Source organism: Antechinus flavipes, chromosome 2, assembly GCF_016432865.1.
Source record: "Antechinus flavipes isolate AdamAnt ecotype Samford, QLD, Australia chromosome 2, AdamAnt_v2, whole genome shotgun sequence".
NCBI classification, from domain to species: Eukaryota; Metazoa; Chordata; class Mammalia; order Dasyuromorphia; family Dasyuridae; genus Antechinus; species Antechinus flavipes.
Genome location: NC_067399.1, coordinates 157801230 through 157822395, shown reverse-complemented (window position 1 = coordinate 157822395; position 21166 = coordinate 157801230). Strand labels below are relative to the sequence as shown.

The window sequence follows — 21166 nt, the reverse complement described above, 5'->3', positions numbered from 1 at the left end:
TCGTAGTGAAACCAACTATCTCACTATATTTTTAAGTTCATCTTTTTTAACATGAATTTATTTTGTTTCTCCCACTTTATTCTCCCTTTTTCAGATGGAATAATTTAAAAAACAAAAACACTTACAACCAATTCTCCATTGACCATGTCTAAAATATATTGAATTTCTTTCTGCATTTTAAGTCCACTGGTCTTCTGGCAGGAGGAAGGTGATATGTTTCATCTGGAAATGTGGTTTATCATTACCCTGATGGGTTCTAAAATCTTCCAAAGTTGTTTTTCTTCTTAATGTTGTCAATGTATAAATCAGGCTTCTTTTCAAGTAGCACTAGCTTTTTTTTTTTTTTTTTTTTTTTTAATGCCTTTAGAATATAACCTAGCAACTTGCTGCTTTCATGTGGTGAGTCCACATTAATGCTGCTCAGAAAAGAGAGCTCCTTACTTAATAGAGCAGGGCAAAGGCCCTAAGCAAGGGGATATGATAGGCACTTCCTCAAAGTTATCAGGATGATACTGCTGTCTGCCATACAAGATGCTACAGCCACCATTTGTGTATGTCCATTCAAAGAAAAGGATCATTAAATCTATGTCTTTCATTCAGGTGCTTGGATGGTAATGATATCTGTGATCTTACTGACATAGGCTTTCCCTTACAAGCATGGATTTCAAACATATCTTTTACCTTGTTCCATTTCTGGCCATGTCTCTTTACTAAATCCTTTATGGTGGAATCCTTAATAATGCTAGAATTCTTACCATGATTTTTTTTTTTTATATTTTGGGATCTGTAAATATTTCCTCACTTTTGCTTCTAACACTTCTTATTTTATGCCTAACCTAAATGATACTATACGAGAGACTAATGTCACATAAATTATGTAAGCTCATTTAGATATAAAGGATAAAATCCATGGAAATAAATGTGTAAATAGCCATCTGTTTTTACTAATGAGAAAACTAGCCATGTAAAACTTTTAGAGTATATAGTAGACAGAAGTTTAGAATGGAAGAACACTAAAGGGGGAGAGATAGAAAACTGATGTTTTTGAATCTTAGTTTAACTATTTCAACAAGTTTGCTTTTTTCTTTTTATTTTGTTCTTAGCATTTTATAGATAAAGAGAGATTTTTAATTAATGCACCACTGAATTTGTATAATTTTAGAAGGTAAGCTTTTGGGTCATCATTAGGGGAAAATGTCATTTGAATTACTTCACTTTGTATAAATGCGATATGTTTTCTTCACATCAAATAATCAAAAAAGTAAATAAATATATATTCACACAAGCGCTACTTTTATAAATTACTTTATCAACATACTTCACAAAAGAGAGTCTTAACTCCCAAGTCAAGTTGTAGTACTTAAGAGGAACAATTTCTTTCTGTTGTTTTCAGGGATTAGTTCTGCCTTTGCTAGCAGTTCTTGCTCTGAAATGATGAGATATCTCAAAAGACAGTTTCAAGATCAGTTTGTATAGGAGTAGTAACATCCAGTGCTGGACTAGGAAAATCATCTAGTCTTAAACCTTAATGTTGAGTTTTAGCAAAATTAAATAAAGGAAAAACAAAAATCAAAAGGAGATGACACACTATAAGTTAATTTTTACTGAATTTATCAAATACCTTTCCTTATTTACACACACACACACACACACACACACACACACACACACACACACACTAAACATTGTAGATGTGGAAACAGAAAACATTCACTTAATGTATATATCATACAGAGATTTTGAATGTCACTAAAAGTAATTGCTTGTCCCACAGGGAATTCAGTTTCACATATAGAAAAAAACCCATAATTATGGAGAAGTCACAGTAAGTTTTAAAGTATTCCTCAAATTGTTATACAACATGATAAAAACAAATTCAATATTGTAAGAACAGATTAATTAGACCTGAGGAAAGATCTAGAGATTATTTGCATTGCTATATGAATCTGCATGATTTAAAAAAAAAAAAATAAGGCTCAGGGTTTGGCCAATCAACACAAGCCACCAAATCCAAAGCTGCAAACCCTATCCTTACCCTGTAGTTCCTAGGTCCTATATCAGTGACTGCATGCATTTAAAGACACTTGTGAGAATCATTTGATATGGCTGAATTTTCTTCCTTTTCTCTAGTTTAGGAGTTTCATGCCTCCCTTTTTTAGTAGTAGTATTTTAAAGAACAAAACAGTCCATGAGATTTTGCTACATTAGTTTTTAGTTATAGCGCATCAGAGTAACATGCCAATGAAGAAGTCCATATACCTAATACAATCTTAAAGCCAACAAGTCTTATCACATTTAGGTCTAATTAGGGACACTTTAATTCACAGATGGTTGACCTGCTAATGTGATTTGTCAGCACTGGTACCTAGGGGTGTGTGCTGACTGATTATCAACTCAATTTTGCTGAAAGGCATTTATTACGAAGGTACAATATTTGCTTTTCTAAGTGAGATAATGAGCATTTCCATTTGCTACCCCAATAGTAAAAATGATTTAAATTCATTTGTACATAAAATTATTTTCTTCAAAAAAAAAAATCAAATTGTTACCAAGCATATAAATTACCTCTAGTAAGAAGCAATTTTTTTTTCCTTTGTAATTTCTGGTCATAAAAATTACAGATGAAATTAGTCCCTCCCTTTCTGTCACAGAAAATAAAGCATGAACTAGAATATGCTTGTGCCTATCCTGAAGCAAACTGCAGGATCTTGGTCACAAGCTTCTGACAATCAGAATTTGTAGTGGGAAGACCAGCCCAGAGGATGCCCTGAAATATAGCAACACAAGCTTGGCCATTGTAATATTATTAAGAAAGTTGGGACTTTAATTTGGCCCTCTTATATGTCGATATGTATCATCATTACCTCTCTAAAAAAGCCAGTTATTTTACATGTTTTCATGATACCCGATGATTATATGTTCCTTAAATAGTTATCTCAATGAATTCTGGGCTAACTCCCAGTTTAAAAACCAAAAGTTTATTTAGCCTATTAGTCTGGTTGTTCTACATTGTTTAAAAAACATAAACAATAAAAAGTGAAATGGCTGTTTGCCTTTGTTATGACGTGCAGATTTCAAATATAACAAAATGGGCATGAGGTATTTGCTGGCATAATCAGGAAAAAACCTTGAAAATCTTGAAAATTCTTGGTATTGTCTGTGATAAGGAGTCAGAGAATACTTATATAAGTAGATCATTTTACAAAACAAAAATAATCTGAAGTGATTGAATTTCCCCTTATGCTTGGAGTGTCCCTACTACATTCCTATGTTCAGGTTACACATATACTACTTTTTTTTTGGGGGGGGGGGGAGTGGGGGAGGAGAGTAGTATATTTCTAGGAACTAGAAAAGAATTCTAATTCCTAAACTTTTTATGGGACACAATTCAATGGCCTGCAGAGCAATGTGAATAGAAGGTCTGAACCTAATTTCCTAAAAGTTACTACTTAGAAGTTTTCTGACTCCTGATGAACTAGGTTCACATACATTGTTAAAAGTCAGGTAAGAACTTTAGGTTGACTCCACACACAACAGGTTCTACTGTTTTGCCTGAAGTTAGTGGCATACAAATAGTTAAAATGGTTGTGTACATAAGAATAGATTAATTGTACATATAGCTTATCTGCAGGCTTTCACAACAACCTTAAAAAGAAAGCTGTCAGAAAGGTATTTCACATAGTAACTACATGAAAATATGAAGGGAAATGAATAGGGAAAAAAAAAGTAAGAGGAAGGGTTAATAGCTCCATGATCCAATTTCTTCTGTGACCTTGAGCATTCATCACAATACCAGATGCCAGTACTGCCTTGCTCACACTCATCTCACTGTCTCATCCTTTTGACTGGGTTTATGAAAAAGTTCAAAGTTGGCTAATGGGGATCTATACACTTTGGAGATAATCTTAAAAGAACGTACCTGATGTCCCAAAAGTTTTAGTGCAGTCTGAAGCTTGAATAACTAGCTACTGAATTCAGTACTGTTACTTAGTAGATCTCTTAACATTAGCCAGTTAGAATAAAATAATGACTGGGGTCACAAAGTACAGTTATCTATTTCCTCAGAAGCTGGGTCAACACCAGGCAATTCTTCTTGTGTGTTACTGGCCTCTCATCTTCAATAGTGCATTTCATACCTGGCACACAGTAATTCTATAGAGGTAATTGTTGGCTTTTAATTTCCATGTCTAGTACAATACCTTGCTCAATGTCAGTTCTCAATATGTATCTGTGGCTTGCTTAACAGATTGAAGAAATGTTATCTATATGCTGAAATTCTTCTATGGTTACAGTTGTGAAAGAAATGCTGAAGTTAAGATTTGGGGAATAAAGAGCAAAGTGCTTTTAGCAAATGAGACTCTACTATATGTCAGAACTCAAGTCCTTCAAGAATGCTAATCAAATCCTAGTTACTGTTATAATGACAATATGTGTATGAAAGCAGATTTCAAGGTTTGAATAATGGACAATAAAGATTACAGATTAAAAGTGCAGAACTTAAACTATCTGTTCAGCTAAGCAAATTTTGCTATAGTGAATACTGTTCTGTTCATCCTTTTCCATTTAAAAATTATTACTGAATGAGAACTTGCTATAATTGCTAAAATTTGATTTGACCTGGGTTCCTAGAAAGTAGAATCTTCAATGCTATATCTTTCAATTATGATCTGGTAGCTCTACAGATGATTGTTAAAACTTATATAGTGCTAGTGGATACCTGGTGGGAAATTACATTCTGATATCTGACTAGATAGTGAGGTGAGTGAATCAAACTGAAGTGAAATCACTTATTGGCCATGAGGAAAAGCCCTTGGGGCAAGTCGATTTTCTATGATGATGAAAGCTTTTTCAAAGTAAAACACAAATCCTAAGATCAGAGCGAATATTAATAAAACCAATACAACCAAAGACAATTCCATAAACAATCTGCTTCAATATCTGTTTTGTATCTTCCTATGACAGTTGTGCTTCTGCCTTAATAAATAAGAAAAAAGTACTTGAGTTACACAAAACCTGTTACCTGTGATACACATCAAAAGTCATGTAGGATTCCCTGTATTTCCTATTCCTAGTCTACACACAAAAAACGAACAAGGGAGAATGAAGTGAAACTTGTTTGGAGATGAGTTTTTCTTTTCTTCTTTGGAAGGAATTTATAGCACAAAATATCATCCTGTGAAGTATACAGACAATTGTTGATATAATCTATTTTGAGTTAGCTCAAAAAAATTTTTTTTGAGTTGAACCCATTTCTGATGTACTTTAATTCGAAGATTTGCTGAGGGCACTTGCAGAACGACGAAGTTTCCCAGAGCTTTTGAGTTTGGGGGCACGGGTTAGTGATGGAGATGTCTGACCAGCCAACTCTCCTCCAACAGAAACAGGAAGGTCAGCACTCACACTGGTGGTGAGACTATCTGCAAAAGAAGGAGAGAACGGACAAAGGAGCACAGTTAAAGGCTTCTTTTCTTCAATGGTCCATGTGAAAAAAGATTGGGTTGATGAGAAATGGATGTGTAAATTAAGTGGCAGGGTTCAATTTAGCTGCCTTCTCATTCTAATGGGCATCAAGCATATTAGTATTTTCATTACCCTTGATCTTTGTTAAGTGTTTAAATGTATGGCAGGTATGTAACATGGAAATGAACCAAATCTGAGAAAAGAGGACAACAGTTCAAATCCAATTTGCTACCTGTATGACACCAGGCAGGTAACTTGGAATGTCTGTGCTTCAGTTTTCTTTCTAAAGCCCTATTCCAGCTCTAAATTCCATGTTGCCCAATGTAGATATTTTATTCGCAAGCAAACTGGAGAATATAAAGAGGCAAGACTAGACAGTAAGTCCAAAGCCTCACATTATTGGTACTCCAAAGAGCCTCTAGAAACTTTATGCAAAGCTTTGTGAATCCCTGATGGTGCCAAAGGTATCCACAAATATTTACACATTGATATCTGACACATTAAGTTACAACTCAATTATTTCTCCAAGGTGGCTATGACTAGAAGCCAGAATTAAATAGCTTGTTTGAGCCAGAACACAAGTGGGGATATAGCTATTTACCTCTGGAAAAAATGAATAAACTTAAAACCTGCCCATCTGCAGTTCTTAGCTTCTCCCAGGGACTTCTAATCACACTCAGAGGAATACAAGAATGTCTCCTGCAATAGAGGCAAGTTGTTGCTGCTGCAGACCAGCCTTCCCCAGGATAATTCAGTCAGCTAGAAGGCCATTTCATCAGCCTTTCTTGTGTCATCGCCTAGGTTTCCCATAAGGAAAATGTTCAAGAGCTGTACTTCTATCATTTTATTAACATGGCTTCTCTTCAGGGGTTTGCTTTTCAAGTTAGTGTTTCAGAGTCGTTTGATTCAGGCCATATCACAGAAATTATTTTACACATAGCTTGTATCGTTCCATTGGTCTGGCTTGAGACTGCCACTGAGCACTCTTAAAATCAGTCTTTCCAACAATCTCCAGTGCATGCAGAGCAAGCTGAGACCACCAGCAGCAACTTCCTTGGTGTGTACCGAAAATCAGTAGTTTAAAGGGAACCTCAAAAGGACCTGTGTTTTCTCATTTCTTCTGGGCCAAACCCAGACATTCAGTAAAGTTGATAAAGCACACAGAATGAGAGCTCTCTATTTCCCTCCCACTAGTTTTGTCTTTGAAATCAGGCTGCCCATGACAAAGAGAGGGAGCCATACTTTGTCATAGTAGGACAAAGAAGGATCATTAAAATGCATCTCCCCATCAAATGAGCATGCTAATGAAATGTACTAGCATTTAACTAAAAAAAGAAAAAAAAAAAAAAAAAAAAAAAAGCAAACTCTATCACAGATCCCAGCTATGACTCAGTTGCTAATTCCAGGCAATTTTCTATCCTGAAGTACTTAATACATAACAAGCAATTATATGAGCAACTTCACATTATAAATCTGAATTATTTTTCACTTACCAGATGTATATTTTAGAGGGAAGAGATAGATAGGGAAAGAAAAGAGAAAAGTATTCTCTTGCAAATAAATGTAATATACGAGTTGGTGTTTAAAGAAGTTAACTGTGAAAAAGTAGACCTTTGTTAGTTCTGGATTAGGAGGAGAAACATTCTGATTATTTTCCCCAGGGAGAAAGCAGGAGGGTAGCTCGCGTTCCTACAGCTAAGCAGAATGGCAGATGGTCAAAATAATACAAATTTTGCCAACTGGGCAAGCTCAAGCAATATTCATGCAAGCTCTTTAACAATAGGGCTCCTGTGCTTACGAGAAGCCATACAGTTCAAACAGGCAAAAGCGTGTCCGTAAAAAGCTAAGCCACACCTCAGCACCCAGAATCACCCACAGCATTCCATGAGCCTTTAGAGTTTGGACATTCCATCAGTCAAAAACTTTCTTCTGGCAAGTCCTTAACTATGCAATCAACCTTGAAGCTCCCAGTAAATCGTCTTGATTGATAGGGAGACAGCAGCTGCAGAATGAGCAAGCAATAACCACAAAAGATAAAGGCTTTCATACAAATATTATAATTCCACTTGCAAGCTGTCTGGCATGAACTCTAATGACTTGGCCATTTTCTTGCAATAGAACCTCGGAACTCTATTCAGATAACATACTTGACTAAGGCTACTTCATGACTTTGGTCAAAGTAAACCGGAGTACATACATATACATATGGACAAATAAGTAAGTCTGTATGAAACTTGCATCTGAAGGAGACTGTTAAAATCTGTTTTTAGGATTACAAATCATTTATGACCAAATTTATGACAGTGTTTTCTCTCAGTAGCCAACTTGAAGCCCTATTTTGGGGGGGGGGGGAGAAAAAAAAATCCAGGCTTAATCCATCCCTAAGAAAAGAACTTAAAAGTTCTGAAACAAGGTCAGCTTTCTAGAGTAAATTTCTGCTCTTCTGAAATACACTGATTGATTAAATTAATTTTTAAAAGAGCAATGTTAGTGTTGCTTTCAATAAACCCAAATACCAAACTTAACTGTCATCCCAAATGATTATTCGATCTGAAGGAAACAAATGGATTGATTCTGTCACATTTTCCAACACACTGCATACAATATGGAATAAAGAACCAAGAAGCAGTCTACTAAATTTCTCCTCAGAAAGGTAGTTTTCACTTTGTTTTTAAAATTTCAAAGGCTTCATCAGTCTGGGAATCGGATCTCAAGGAGTTAATTCAGTACAGCAGCCCCCTCTGCCTAAACCCAGCCTACCAGAGTGTATCCAGCCAGGATGCTGCTTCCATTCGATCAGTACTTTGGAAACTGCCCAGACAAACAAGCAGAACCGAGAAGCTTGCAAAGGTCACACCTGGCGTGTGGCCGGTCTGCTCTCTGGGTCCTAAACCGCACCCCCAATCTCCAGGTTCACAGCACTCTGTGCTTCCCCGCCTTTGTTTCCTTTTCCTCCCCCAGCTGTTCCATTCAGCAGCCCAAGCTAGGCAATCTGCCCTCCCCAGAAAGAGAGGCATTTATTAAGCTGAGCTAACTCAAAGGGCCAGCACAGCACGTGCCGCTTCTTATCGGGCCCCATCTCAAGATCCTATTCCATGGTGCTTAGGCAACAAAAAAGTAAATGGACTTAACTCCCATTGGCTCCCCTGCAGCAATTCAAACAAAAGTGGAAGCAACAAAGACATTTTCCAGTATGGCAGGTGTTGGTGTCAGATTCCGCCTGGAGCAAACAGGAGCAGAAGAAAGACAAAGTATGCGTTTTCCGTTGAGGCTCAGACATGCAGGGACAGGGCGAGCCTGTCAGAGAGCAGCCAGGCAGCAGGGCTGTTAGTGCCGCTACTTAGTCAGGTGGGAATTGTCTGGGCTACTTGTTTCCAGCCTGGTGCTTGGAATGCACATTTTGGAGGGGAGGACGAAAGGCAGTGAAAGGAAGAGGGCCAGAAAAAGAGAAGGATGGCCGTAGTTCAGCTTAATACGAGCAAGCAAGGAGACTGGTTAGTAAATCTGCTGAAGAGAGAGTTAGCACCGTGCACGGAGCAAACCTGTGCGCAGGATCAGGCTTACCTTGGTCAATTACGGTATTGAGACCTTTATATATTCTAATCTGAAGGGAAAGAACACAAAATCAAATGAGTAGCGGTGCAGCATACCTCAACCTTACGTGAAGATTGTACATTGGGAACAAGCATTAATTCGTGAATCAGTTTGGGACTTCACGGCAAGTCGTGCTATCGAACTAATACGATAAAATACTTTCTTTGTACCATACATACATCATGAGCAAAACAGGACATTTAAAAAAAAAATCACATTTCACCATGTTTAATGGTAACCCACCAGCTTAAACTAAGCTTAGGTTCACATTTAAAAGCTTTTCCTCAGAATCCAAGTTAGCATATGAAAAAAGCCCCTGGCCTAATGTCCTCAGATACATTATGTCTAGAGTGACTCAAAAGGTAGAGTTTACAATAAGAACTCAAATTTGAAGGTGGATTAAAAAGCTAATCAGTTACATTGCATCCAAGTATACAATTCTAAAGCAGCTTTTATTTGGAGGCCAAGGGCTCAACCACAGTATGTTTATGAAGAAATGCTTTCACCAACCAATGTCACTATCTTGGAGTAAAGGAAATTGAAAAACCCTCGATCGGTTTCCATCATACCACATAAGAGCAAGGAGAAAGGCGATTTTGAAGGAGAACTCTAAAGGCAAAAATATTCTTTGAAGAAAACAGCAACAAGATTATTTGTGATCATGCAGGAAAGAAAACGCTTTATATCATTTTAACATTTTTCTGATAAATTAATTTTTTTCCCACCAGTTCCAACTTATCCCTTGTAAACTCTCCATAGCAGGCATATTATCTTTTTGAAGCAGGCAAGGTTCCTCTTTTCTCCTCCCCCCTTTTGCTGTATTCAGTGTCATTAGACTACAATCAAATCTGGACAAAGGACATTTATCAATGATGTGTGCCATTGTCTGCATTTGGCCACAGTTGTAAACTTGGATTTTCCTACTGACCCCATCTGTAAAGGTTGGCACAGTGATCAGGGTCAGTCTCAAATACTGAAAAGAGCACTATGGTGATTTTAATAAGATACCCCTAAACAAATGTAGGGTTAGACATTCCCAATAGTTTGTTGTACCAGATGATAAAAATGCAGTTTTATAGTCCAAAATATTATGAAAGACATTTTCCTATTAAAATGAAGCTAGTGGACAACAAGGATAGCAAGTTGTATCACTGAGCTAATTTATTTCAAATATTAAAGTGCCACTATTGTGGCTCAAGAAGCCCCTTTTAGAATTGGTGTTAATATTGCTTCTTTTAAACCAATCATTAATAGATACAATGAAATTTAACAGCTCTGGTTTTGAAGCATATTTTTGATAGTAGTGAATATATCCCATGACAACAAGCAATACTATATTCTTTAATGACTGCAAAGCACTCAACTGATCCTCATAATGATGACTGTATCAGCTAGGAACTATTGATGCTTCCACTTTACAAATGAGGAAACTGAGACACAGAAAAGTTAAGTGACTTGCCCAGGATCACACAACTAGTAGGTATCTGAAGCAGGATTCAAACTCCCAACTTTCTGACTCCAAGTCCTAGTCACTGTACCAACTAACTGCCTCCATGAGACCTTTAAGTTGAAGTAATACTTAAACCTTTTATAAATGAAGTGCCAAACCTTTCACTTAGCAGGTCATACTAAGTCTCAGCTGTCTTTGCTCTTCTCTTTATTGTAGGATTTTCTAAATATCATCTCTTGACTGAACATTTCAGAGAGAAAAACTGCTCTAGGAGTCTCCCCCTTAAGTGGTGTTACTGCTACTGCAGATTTCCACCACTGGGGCAGCAGTATTGGCACCCCCAGGCCTTTTGAAAGGTGTTGTGTTGATCTCTTTCTTCTATCCCAACTGTCTCAGTCCTGGCTATGCACACAGGATATGGTGGTAGAAACCAGGAAAACAGATGGTACAGCTAACAATAAAGGACTTCTTTGTAATTGCTGATGAAGAATGGTTTGTTCCTCTCCCCAGAATATTCCCCAGACACAGGCTGATGTGGTATGTATGCTGGACCAAAGAGAATGTCTCAATAACTGCCAATCTGTAGCTGAGTTAAGGAGATGCAGAGACAGCCATGTTTGGGGGTTGGTCCGAATTATTCCAGGGAGCTCAAGCATCACATGCCCTTAACATGAAATCAGAGGTGCCTTGAGGCTATGAAAGAAGTAGGCAAGACAAAATGGGTTATAAGGAAAGAAACAGTAAAAAGGAATTTGACTTGGAGTCAGAAGAGCTGATTTTATATCCAGGCTCCAATACTCATAATCTCAGCGGCCTCAATTTTTCAAACTGTAAAATGGAGCTATTAATACTTATACTATTTTATCTAACCTCATATGTGAAGATGAGATGATGAAAGCACTTTCTAAGTATACAGTACTATTAAAGAATATGCCTTTTTAAAAAATCAATAATTTATCAGAGTATTTGATTATTTGCAGGGATTTATAAATTAAAGTTATATACATAGCATCATATTAAGTAGACAGATATGGATGGAAAGATGACATGCATTTAAGGACAAGTCAGAGAAACTATTTTAAAAGGTTTTGTGCCTGTTTTCTATGGGAGATGGTAAAGAGGTAGAATGGGGTCTTTGAGATCTCTTGATTCTGAGATTCTGCAATCTAGACTTATTAGGGCTAATATTCCAGTTACCATGGAATAAACTAGCTCTACATTTGCATCCTGGATAATGAGATTTTTCAGTCACACTATGATGAAACATAAGACCAGTTATTTACTTTTTCCCATCTGTCTCTTTATTTCCTACACATACTTGGGAACCATAACCAACAAAGTGTTTTTCACTTCATGTTGGGATAGAATATCAACTGGCTTAAACAAGTGGCTAAAGAGCTGAACCATATGAAAGAAGTATTCTGGAAAGAAAGTAACATGGTGGAGTTGCTTTCTGGAAATAACTTTTGTTATTCAAGCAGGTACATAAGCTGAAAAATACAAAAGAGGAACATTTTATCCAACATAATTTTGGCTAACAATTATATTATATCAACTTTGGGACATTTATCTTTATTTATTTATTCCTTTGAGAAAACATTGCTAATAAAAGGATAAAGCATATGGATCTTCCTTACAGAGAGGTGACAGACTCAAAAGATGGAGACATTATTTTGGATAAAGCCAAGGGGAAGATCTGTTTAGTTTGACTTATGCATATTGGTTACAAGGTTTTTCTTTTCCTTTCTCTTTTAATGATGGGAGAGTGGGAAATGGGAAGGAGAGAAGATGGATTTTTGTTAACTGAAAATTTAAAAAGATAATTGAAAATAAGGCATGTAGGGATCTGGTGGACATGAACAGTTTTCAACAACAAATCTCTGTATATGAGGAACATTAAGCAAATCATTATTGGCCATGTAGCCAAGTGATATATTAAAGAGGAAGGGTCCAAATTTTGAAGAACTTTTAATGCCAAAAGTAGGTTATATTTGACCCTAGAAATAAATGGGAGCCACCGGAGTTTACTGAGAGCAAGAGTGAAATGTACTTTAGGAAAATCAATTTGACACCTGTATGGAGGATACTCCTTACCATGTCCCCTAATTGAACACTCATCACAAGACACTGATGAACTGGTTTAAGTTACTAAGGGGACAAAATCCATTTTGCACCTGGAGGTGGAAAAGAACAGCTGATTTGGCCATCAATATAAGGAGAAATGCTAAATGAAGTAATGGAGAAAGGGAAAAAGAGCTGGAGATCAGAAAGTTCACTGGGGATGGTTGCCCGGACTATTCAGATCCCTTGGAATGGGTCTGAGTGAGGGAACAGGTGCAGGTAGTTACTGGATTCATCCCACAAACTCAACTCCAACATTTCCTATTGTATGGGTTGGCAACCCCAGACCCTTGGGAATTATCCAGATTTATTAACATTTCCAAATGGCCTAAAGGCTCATCCCAGCATTTTCACTCTAGTAGCAGTGGCCATGTACTGGCCTTGGCTCAGGGCTTGGCTACATCTTTGTAAGGCTTGGTTCTTACCCCTGGCTTTCTGGTGTAGCTAGAAGCTAGGACAGCTGGACAAATGGGTAGATCACAAACTGTGGCTAGAAGAACAAATTGATGAAAGAATTATTTATTTGCTTCTCCACTATAAGTCATAGTGGTCTAAGAACAAATTTAGCTTGTCTGAGAGTCTGCTGATCCTGGATGGAGAAAATGCTGATGAAATTTATTTCACTGGAAGTCAAGTCATCTGGTTTGTTGCATAATTATAAGGCTCCATCATAATATTATGTGATCATAAACAGTTCTACCATCCTGGGGTATCCAGATGAAATACACAGCTAGAATCAGAAAGAAAGCAGTTTGGTGAATTGGAAAGCTCACTGGATTTAGAGCCTATAAAGTCCCTTGTTCTGCCAATCAGTAACTATGTAATCGTAGATATGCCTGTGACTTAGTTTTTTAATTTATAATGATAATAGCTAGAATTTATATAATGCTTTCAAGTTTGAAAAGAACTTTACAAATATAATTTTATTCTCAACAACTATTCTAGGAGGATCATACAATATAATTTTATTCTCAACAACTATTCTAGGAGGATCAGCCAGTAGAACTGATATGAACTATGTGGTAGAAAGTAGAATGAAAGGTAGCTACCAAAAAAGACTTTATATTTGATCTTGATGCGAGAAAGACTTTGGAAAGAAAAAAATTAGAAGATTTGCCAAGTGGATGGGTTTGTAAATTGAGTAAGTAAGCAGTCAGAAGTGGCACTGAGGTTGCAGTAGCCTAAAAGAATTTGAAAAGAGAGTGGAAATGGACCAAGAGGAGATAATATTCTATTATTGATGGGTTGCATTTGAAATACCTTTAGAACACTTGAGGCACTGTGACTTACCCAGGGTCAGAAGCTGGATTTGAACTCAGATTTTCTTGACTCAAAGTCAAGCGCTCTTATACCACTATCTGTCCGGTACTACTTGCTTGCATTGCCCATTTTGTTGTGAAGAAAGTCCTTTTTAAAAAAATATTAATTTTTTTTTCATCAAAAAATGTAACCAGTCTTTAATATACTTTTGGCCTTTCTTTTCTCATTAGCTAGAGAAAGACTCCTCCTTGAAGTGATTAGGGTAAAGATTAGGGTAAATGATTAGATTTTGATGACTTTAGTTAACTGAAGTATATGAATTTACCTGTAATTTGGTAGATTCTCATGAAAATCCTTACAAACATAAAAAAGGGACTGAGTAATTGTAGAAAAATGATTCTCTAAGATGTGCTCAAAGTTAAATTACTATTGTTTTTATTAAGTGAAATGTTAATAATTGACGTTCCACTTGGCCTCTGTAACAATGTTCTCACAGTTGTGGATTTTTTTCTATTGTCTAGGAATACTACACATTTTATCTCCAAAGTGAAGTCTCTTAGAGAAAAATTTCATAATTCTGTCCAAAGCAAAATAGCTAATAACTACTTGCTTTGTTTTAATGAAAATTTTATCCTTCAAAAGATAAGGGGCCTAATAAAAGTAAATTATTATTATTGTTATTATTATTATTACTTTTTTTGTTGAGGCAACTGGAGTTAAGTGACTTGCCAAGGGTCACACAGCCAGGAAGTGTTTAAAGGCAGATTTGAACTCAGGTCCTCTTGATTTCAGGGTTGGTGCTCTATTCACTACACCAACTAGTTGCCCCTAAAAGTAAATTCTTTCGTGGATTTGATTCTCCCTAATGGGAAGGACTTGATTGTTGTTACAGAAATTATGGAAATTCTCCAGTACAGATGACTTTCCCTCATAAGGCATGTGACAGAAAAAGGGTGAGAACCTGGAATGGTCTGAAAAACACCCTAGATTCTGGGAGTGCATATTTCAAAGGGTTTTAAAAAAAAAAAAAAGGACAGGTAAAATTCCATAGACTAAAATTCTGCAGAGGAGACCCCAAAGGGATCAGAGTATCTCAAAAATCTAAAGACCCAGAGGGAACAATCCAGATGAAAAGTAAAAACAAGAGTTATCTGAAGAGACTAGTTTATATGCATTAAGAACTCACAATCCAATTTAGATAAAAAAAAAAAAAAAAAAGGTAAGAGAACAAATAATGGAAGTAGGAATAACTAGCTTAAAGAACATAAAAGCATGTTATTTAAGGATATTGTCCTAAGGACAAGATCTAAGGACAAACTCTTGTGGTTAAAAGAGAGTTGCTGGTTTTTGTTGTTTTTTAAAGCTATGCTGGAAGAAAGCAGAGGATTAAAAAAAGAAGAAGAAGAAGAAGAAGAAGAAGAAGGTATCATAGCCCAGTGTCAATGATAACTGACAATAGAAAGAAGGTGGGCTACACATGGCTTCTGTTTTCTCTGCCAAAGAGAATGATCTTTGGATGAGAAAGAATACAACTAAATTGGCTACTGGGGAGCTCATATCCAAAATGAGTAAGAAGACAGGAGTGTACTTACCCATCCAGGATGAATACAAGTTACATCAAAGATTCTTAAACTGTGAGTCACAAGCCCATATGGAGTCATATAATTGACTCTAGGGGCCATGAAATTATGATTTACTATCAGAAAATGTTTGATTTATATATATATCTATTTTATATATTTATATATGCAGGTCTGCATAAAAACTTCTTGGGAGGGAAAGGGACCTGTATGTACAAGAATGTTTGTGGCAGCCCTCTTTGTAGTGGCCAGAAACTGGCCCATCAATTGGAGAATGGCTGAATAAACTGTGGCATATGAATGTTATAGAATATTATTGTTCTGTAAGAAATAACCAGCAGGATGATTTCAGAAAGGCCTGGAGAGAATTACATGAACTGATGCTGAGTGAAATGAGCAGGACCAGGAGATCATTACATACTTCAACAACAATACTATATGATGATCAATTCTGATGGACGTGGTCCTCTTCAACGATGAGATGAACCAGATCAGTTCCAATAGGACAGTAATGAACAGCTACACCCAGCGAAAGAACTCTGGGAAATGAGTGTGAACCACTACATAGAATTCCCAATCCCTCTATTTTCGATTTCCTTCACAGGCTAATAATAGTACACTATTTCAAAGTCCAATTCTTTTTGTGCAGCAAAATAACTGTATGGACATGCATACATATATTGTATTTAACATATACTTTAACATATTTAACATGTATTGGTCAACCTACCATCTGGGGAGAGGGTGGGGGAAGAAGGGGAAAAATTGGAACAAAAAGTCTTGCAATTGTCAATGCTGAAAAATTACCCATGCATATATCTTGTAAATAAAAAGCTATTAAAAAACAAACAAACAAAGAACTTCTTGGGCAAAAAAAAAAAAAAAATCATGGGGGGAAAAAGTCTAAGAAGTTATGAACTATACCCTCAATTAGTCCTGAAAGAACCAGATCTATTTCTGAGCCAGTGAATGATGTTTGAAATATAGTGGAGAGTGTTACGTACTGGAGGGCTGCAGAAAGATAAACAATATCTCAGTTTTCAAAAAAAAGGGAAAACAAAAAATTATATACCAGTGAATTTGACCTCAATTTCTGAGAAAATTCTAGAATAGATCAGTAAAGAAAGGGTTAGTGAACAGCTAGAAAAGAAAGTAGCAATTATGAAAAATAAGTACAGTTTGAGCCTGGCTAATCTTATTTCCTTTTCTGATAGGGTTACTTAATTTGTCGATAAAAGGAATGACAGAGAAATAATTTATCTAGATTTCAGAACAAAATTTAATAAAAGTATCTCATTTTATTCTTGTGAAGAAGTTGGAAAGATATGAGTTAGACAATAGTATAATGGATTTATAATAAATAGATAGAGTATAATAATTGTTGATGGTTTCCAGTGGACATTTTCTATATCATATTGCCCACAACCCCCTACCCCCCATTTTCTCTTTGTAATTAGCCCTGTATTGTTTACCAATTTTATGAATGACCTGTGGTTAATTATCAGACTTTGTGCAGATGATACAAGGTTGAGAGAGATAGCTTAAAAAAATGGATGCCAATCAGGATCCAAAAAGATTTTGAAAACCTAGAACAATGGACTAAATCTAATTAGATGAAATTTAAGAGATAAATATAAAAACATGTAAGTCTTTAAGATTTAATCTTTAAGATTAAAAAAATAAACCTTACAAGTTTGTGAAGACATGGCTAGATTGCAGTTTTTCAGAAAAAGATTGGGAATTTTTGCGTCCTCTAAGCTAACTATGACATGTAAACAAACAAAAAAAAAATACGTACTGACTATATCAACTTAGAGTAGATTCTAGGAATTAAGAAAATGATAATTATTCTGTATTCTGCTTTTATCAGATCACATATGGAAGTATTGTACTCCATTCTAGGAACTGCAATTTAGAAAGGATATTTATAAGATATAGAGTGTTTGTGAGGAGGCAATCAGAATGAAGATAAAGGACTTTGACTCCATGTCATATGGAAATTGATTTTAAAAAGTGGGAATGATTAGCTTGGAGAAGAGAAGATTCAGGGAGACACAATAACTGCCTTCAAGCATTTATGTGAAAGAGAGATTAGACTTGTTCTGTTTGGTACTGGACTGCAAAAATAGATGCAATAGGTAGAGAGTGCCAAGGAGCAAATTTCAGCTGGATAAGAACATTTCAAATCTTTGAGCGTAGGAATTTAAAAAAAATTTTTAAAATGTATTTTCAATCCTTAGCACAGTATCTGACCCAATAAACAAATACCATGAGGTTGCTGATTGTCTATACCCAGATTATAACATCACTTTATAAATATGCATGTACATGGCAAAGAGCATAAATGATAATAAATTGGACCCAAAATTGAACAGAATGAGGAGAATAGGTTAGATTGCCTTTCAGGAAATTATAATAATTCCATCAAAGTAAAGGCTCACTTTTTGGATTTAACTATTCTACTGGGGGTGTTGTATGTGATGAAACATAGATCTCTAAAAAATCAAAAACTGAATATCACACATAAGTGATAGAAAGGGTAAAGCTGGATATGAATAACTCTTTAGAGAAACTTTGAAGAATAGGAGTAACATGTCACCAAGGAATTATATGATGAGGAAGAAAAGAAAGGCTGATAGGCAAAGGCTAGGGACAGCAAGTAAACAGAATGTATAAATGACACTTGTATAATTTCAGGAGGGAGAGAGGAAGGCTTTCATAGCATATTGGGTGGCCTCATTTTCACAAACTTATGGGAGAACATGGACAAGAATAGTATAAGAGAAGTTAGCATGAATGGATAGATTGCAATTGGTATTTTTGGAGTAAACACTCAAATCGATAGAATCACAGATTCATTTGAGTACTTGAGTTAGGAGAAACTTCCTAACAATCCACACTATGCATAAATGAGTTCTATCAATCGTTTCCAATTTATCAACAATGGTATGGAAAGTATGGATAATCACTTGTCAAGTATGTTGCAATAGCAATTTCTTTTTTGGAAACTGATTAGTCTAAATGACTACTAAAATCCCTTTCTGATTCTGAAATTCTGTGATGAGTGATTTCATTCCACCTTGACTTTTTCAACAGATTGCGCCTGATATCTCTATTCTCACATTTATCTTCAATCTCTCCCTGCATACTGACTGCTTCCTTACTGGTTATAAAACTGCTTATTTCTCCCCCAATCTAAAAAATATTTACTCTTTATCCATCCATCCCCTCTAGTTTTTTATCCCATATCTCCCTTCTTTTTTGTAGTTACACTCTTTTAAGACAATAAGGGTTCCATTACCTTTCCTCTAACTACTTTAATTTTTTACAATCTGGTTTTTAATCTCATAATTTAACCAAAATAACTATTCTAGTAGACTTTTTCTCCACTCTCTCTCCATCTCCTTGATCCTCTCTTCATTCTAGATTTTTCTTAGGGAAGGGGAGGAGGGACACTCCTCTTTCTTTGTTTTTATCCTATCTCCTGTCTCCTCAGTCTTCTTGGCCAAATATTTAGCCAAGCGACACTTGCTAACAAAAGTGTTTTGTGTGGCTCTATTCTGGTCTCTCTTCTTCTTCTGCACCATTTTACATGGTGATCTCATGAGTTTTCATGGATTCAATGACCATCTTTACACTAATGATTCTCAAATCTACTTATCCTGCCCTAATCTCTCTGTTTACCTCTAGTCTTGCAGATTCAACTGCCCATCTGACATTTTGAACTGGAAATCATATAAAAATCTTAAACTCAATTATTTAAAACTGAGTTCCTCATCTTTCTCCCTAAAATACCCCTCTTCTAAATTTCTCCATTACTGTTTTGGGCAGTATCATCTTCCTAGATATTCAGGCACACAATTTCGGTGTCATTCTTGATACTTCTTTCTCTGTGTGTGTGTGTGTCTCTCTCTTTCTCCCCTCCCCCACATTAAATCTATTGCCAAGGTCGGTCAGCTTTATCTTCCCATTTCTCTTTAGTGGCACCTTTGCCCCCTGCCAATGCTATCACTCTTGCACTATTGCAATAGCTGCTCTTCTATCTCCTAGCTACAAGTCTCTCCCCACTCTGGCCCAGCCTCTAAGCAGCCTCCAAACTGATCTTGACTGTGATCACTTCTTTATTAAACAAATCCTAGTGGCTCCTACACAATTCTCTAGTTGATGTTTAAAGGTTTCCACTCTGGACTCTACCATGTCCTCTGAAACCCAGTGACACTGGCCTTCCTGCTGTCCTCCCATCTCCAGGCTCTCCCTCCTCATCACCTCTTGGCTGCCTTGGAGCCCCGCTACAATCCTGTCTGCTCCAGGAATCCTTTCCTGATCTGGGAATGAGCACCTTCCCTTGGTTGGTCATTTCCAATTTATCCCAGCTATGGTTTGTTTGCACATTGTCTCATCCAATAGAGTGAGAGGTCCTTGAAAGCATATGCTTTCTGTATCCTTGGGGCAGTGTCTGACAGGCAGCAGATGTCTAATAAATATTTACTGACTCACTGACATAATGACACATTGTTTTCTTGCTTCTCCTTACTTTGTTCTTATTACTTTATGTAAGGAAGCAAATTTCTCCAGATTCTTTATTTTTGCCTTTACTTATGGTACAATAATATTCCAATCAAATAAAAACCTTTATTAAGTGGTTGCTATGTGCCAGTCACATCTAGGCAGAGAAGACATAAAGACAAAAGAGAAAATGCCTTGCCCTCAAGGCGTTTACAATATACTAGAGGAAACAACATATACACCTGAAAGTAAATACAAAATAAATGTAATTTTTGAGAGGGTTGAAAGCTAATAGTTGTTGAGGGAATCAGGAAAGGTCACATGCAGGGGATGGCATCTGAGCAGAGTGCTGAAGGAAGCTAGGAATTTAAAGACAGGAAAAGAGGAAGTATATTACATTAAATTCACACACACAGTTTATTCAGTTATCCCCTCTATATTCTCACTGAATGATCTCATCAGCTCCCATGGGTTTCATCATCAGCATCTCTATATTAAAGTAATTCCTTCATCTATTTACTTTGCTCTAGTTTCTCTCTTGAGTTCCAGTCCCACATTATCAATTGTCTACTGGTCGTTTTGAATTGAGTGTTCTAAAGGTAATTCAAATGCAACCCATCAATAACAGAATATTATCTCCTCTTGGTCCACTTTCACTCTCTTTTCAAATTCTTTTAGGCCACTGCAACCTCAGTGCCATTTCTGACTGCTCACTTACTCAATCTACAAATCCAACCACCTGACAAATCTTGTAATTTTTTTCTTTCCAAAGTCAGTCTCGCATCAAGATCAAATATAAAGTCTTTTTTGGTAGCTACTTTTACGATTTTTTTTCCTTTTTACATTCTACTTCCTACCACCTAGTTCATATTAGCTCTACTGGCTGATCCTCTCACATCTCCTGCTTCCATACCTTTGTACTGGCAATTCCCCATGTCAGGAATGCTCTCTCCCCTTATCACCTACTGAAGAATGGCTAAATAAATAGCATGTGAATGTAATGAAATATTACTATGTCTACTGGGCTTATATACCAAAGAGATCTTAAAGGAGGGAAAGAGACCCACATATGCAAAAAAGTTTGTGGCAAGAAACTGGAAACTGAGTGGATGCCCATCTGTTGGAGAATGGTTGAATAAGTTATTTTTATGAATGTTATGGAATATTATTGTTCTATAAGAAACACTCAGCAGCA

The 21166-nt window shown here is 36.4% G+C and overlaps 1 protein-coding gene across 1 annotated transcript in view; it reads right to left on the bottom strand.

Moving 5' to 3' along the window:
* Positions 1 to 1289: 1289 nt before the first annotated feature.
* Positions 1290 to 21166, bottom strand: part of RALGAPA2 (Ral GTPase activating protein catalytic subunit alpha 2) — a 397768-nt gene continuing 377891 nt past the window's right edge. Inside the window, exon 40 of the mRNA XM_051975852.1 lies at positions 1290 to 5417. Coding sequence (XP_051831812.1) covers positions 5263 to 5417 — 155 coding nt within the window. The 3' untranslated portion in view covers positions 1290 to 5262. The remainder of the gene's footprint in view (positions 5418 to 21166) is intronic.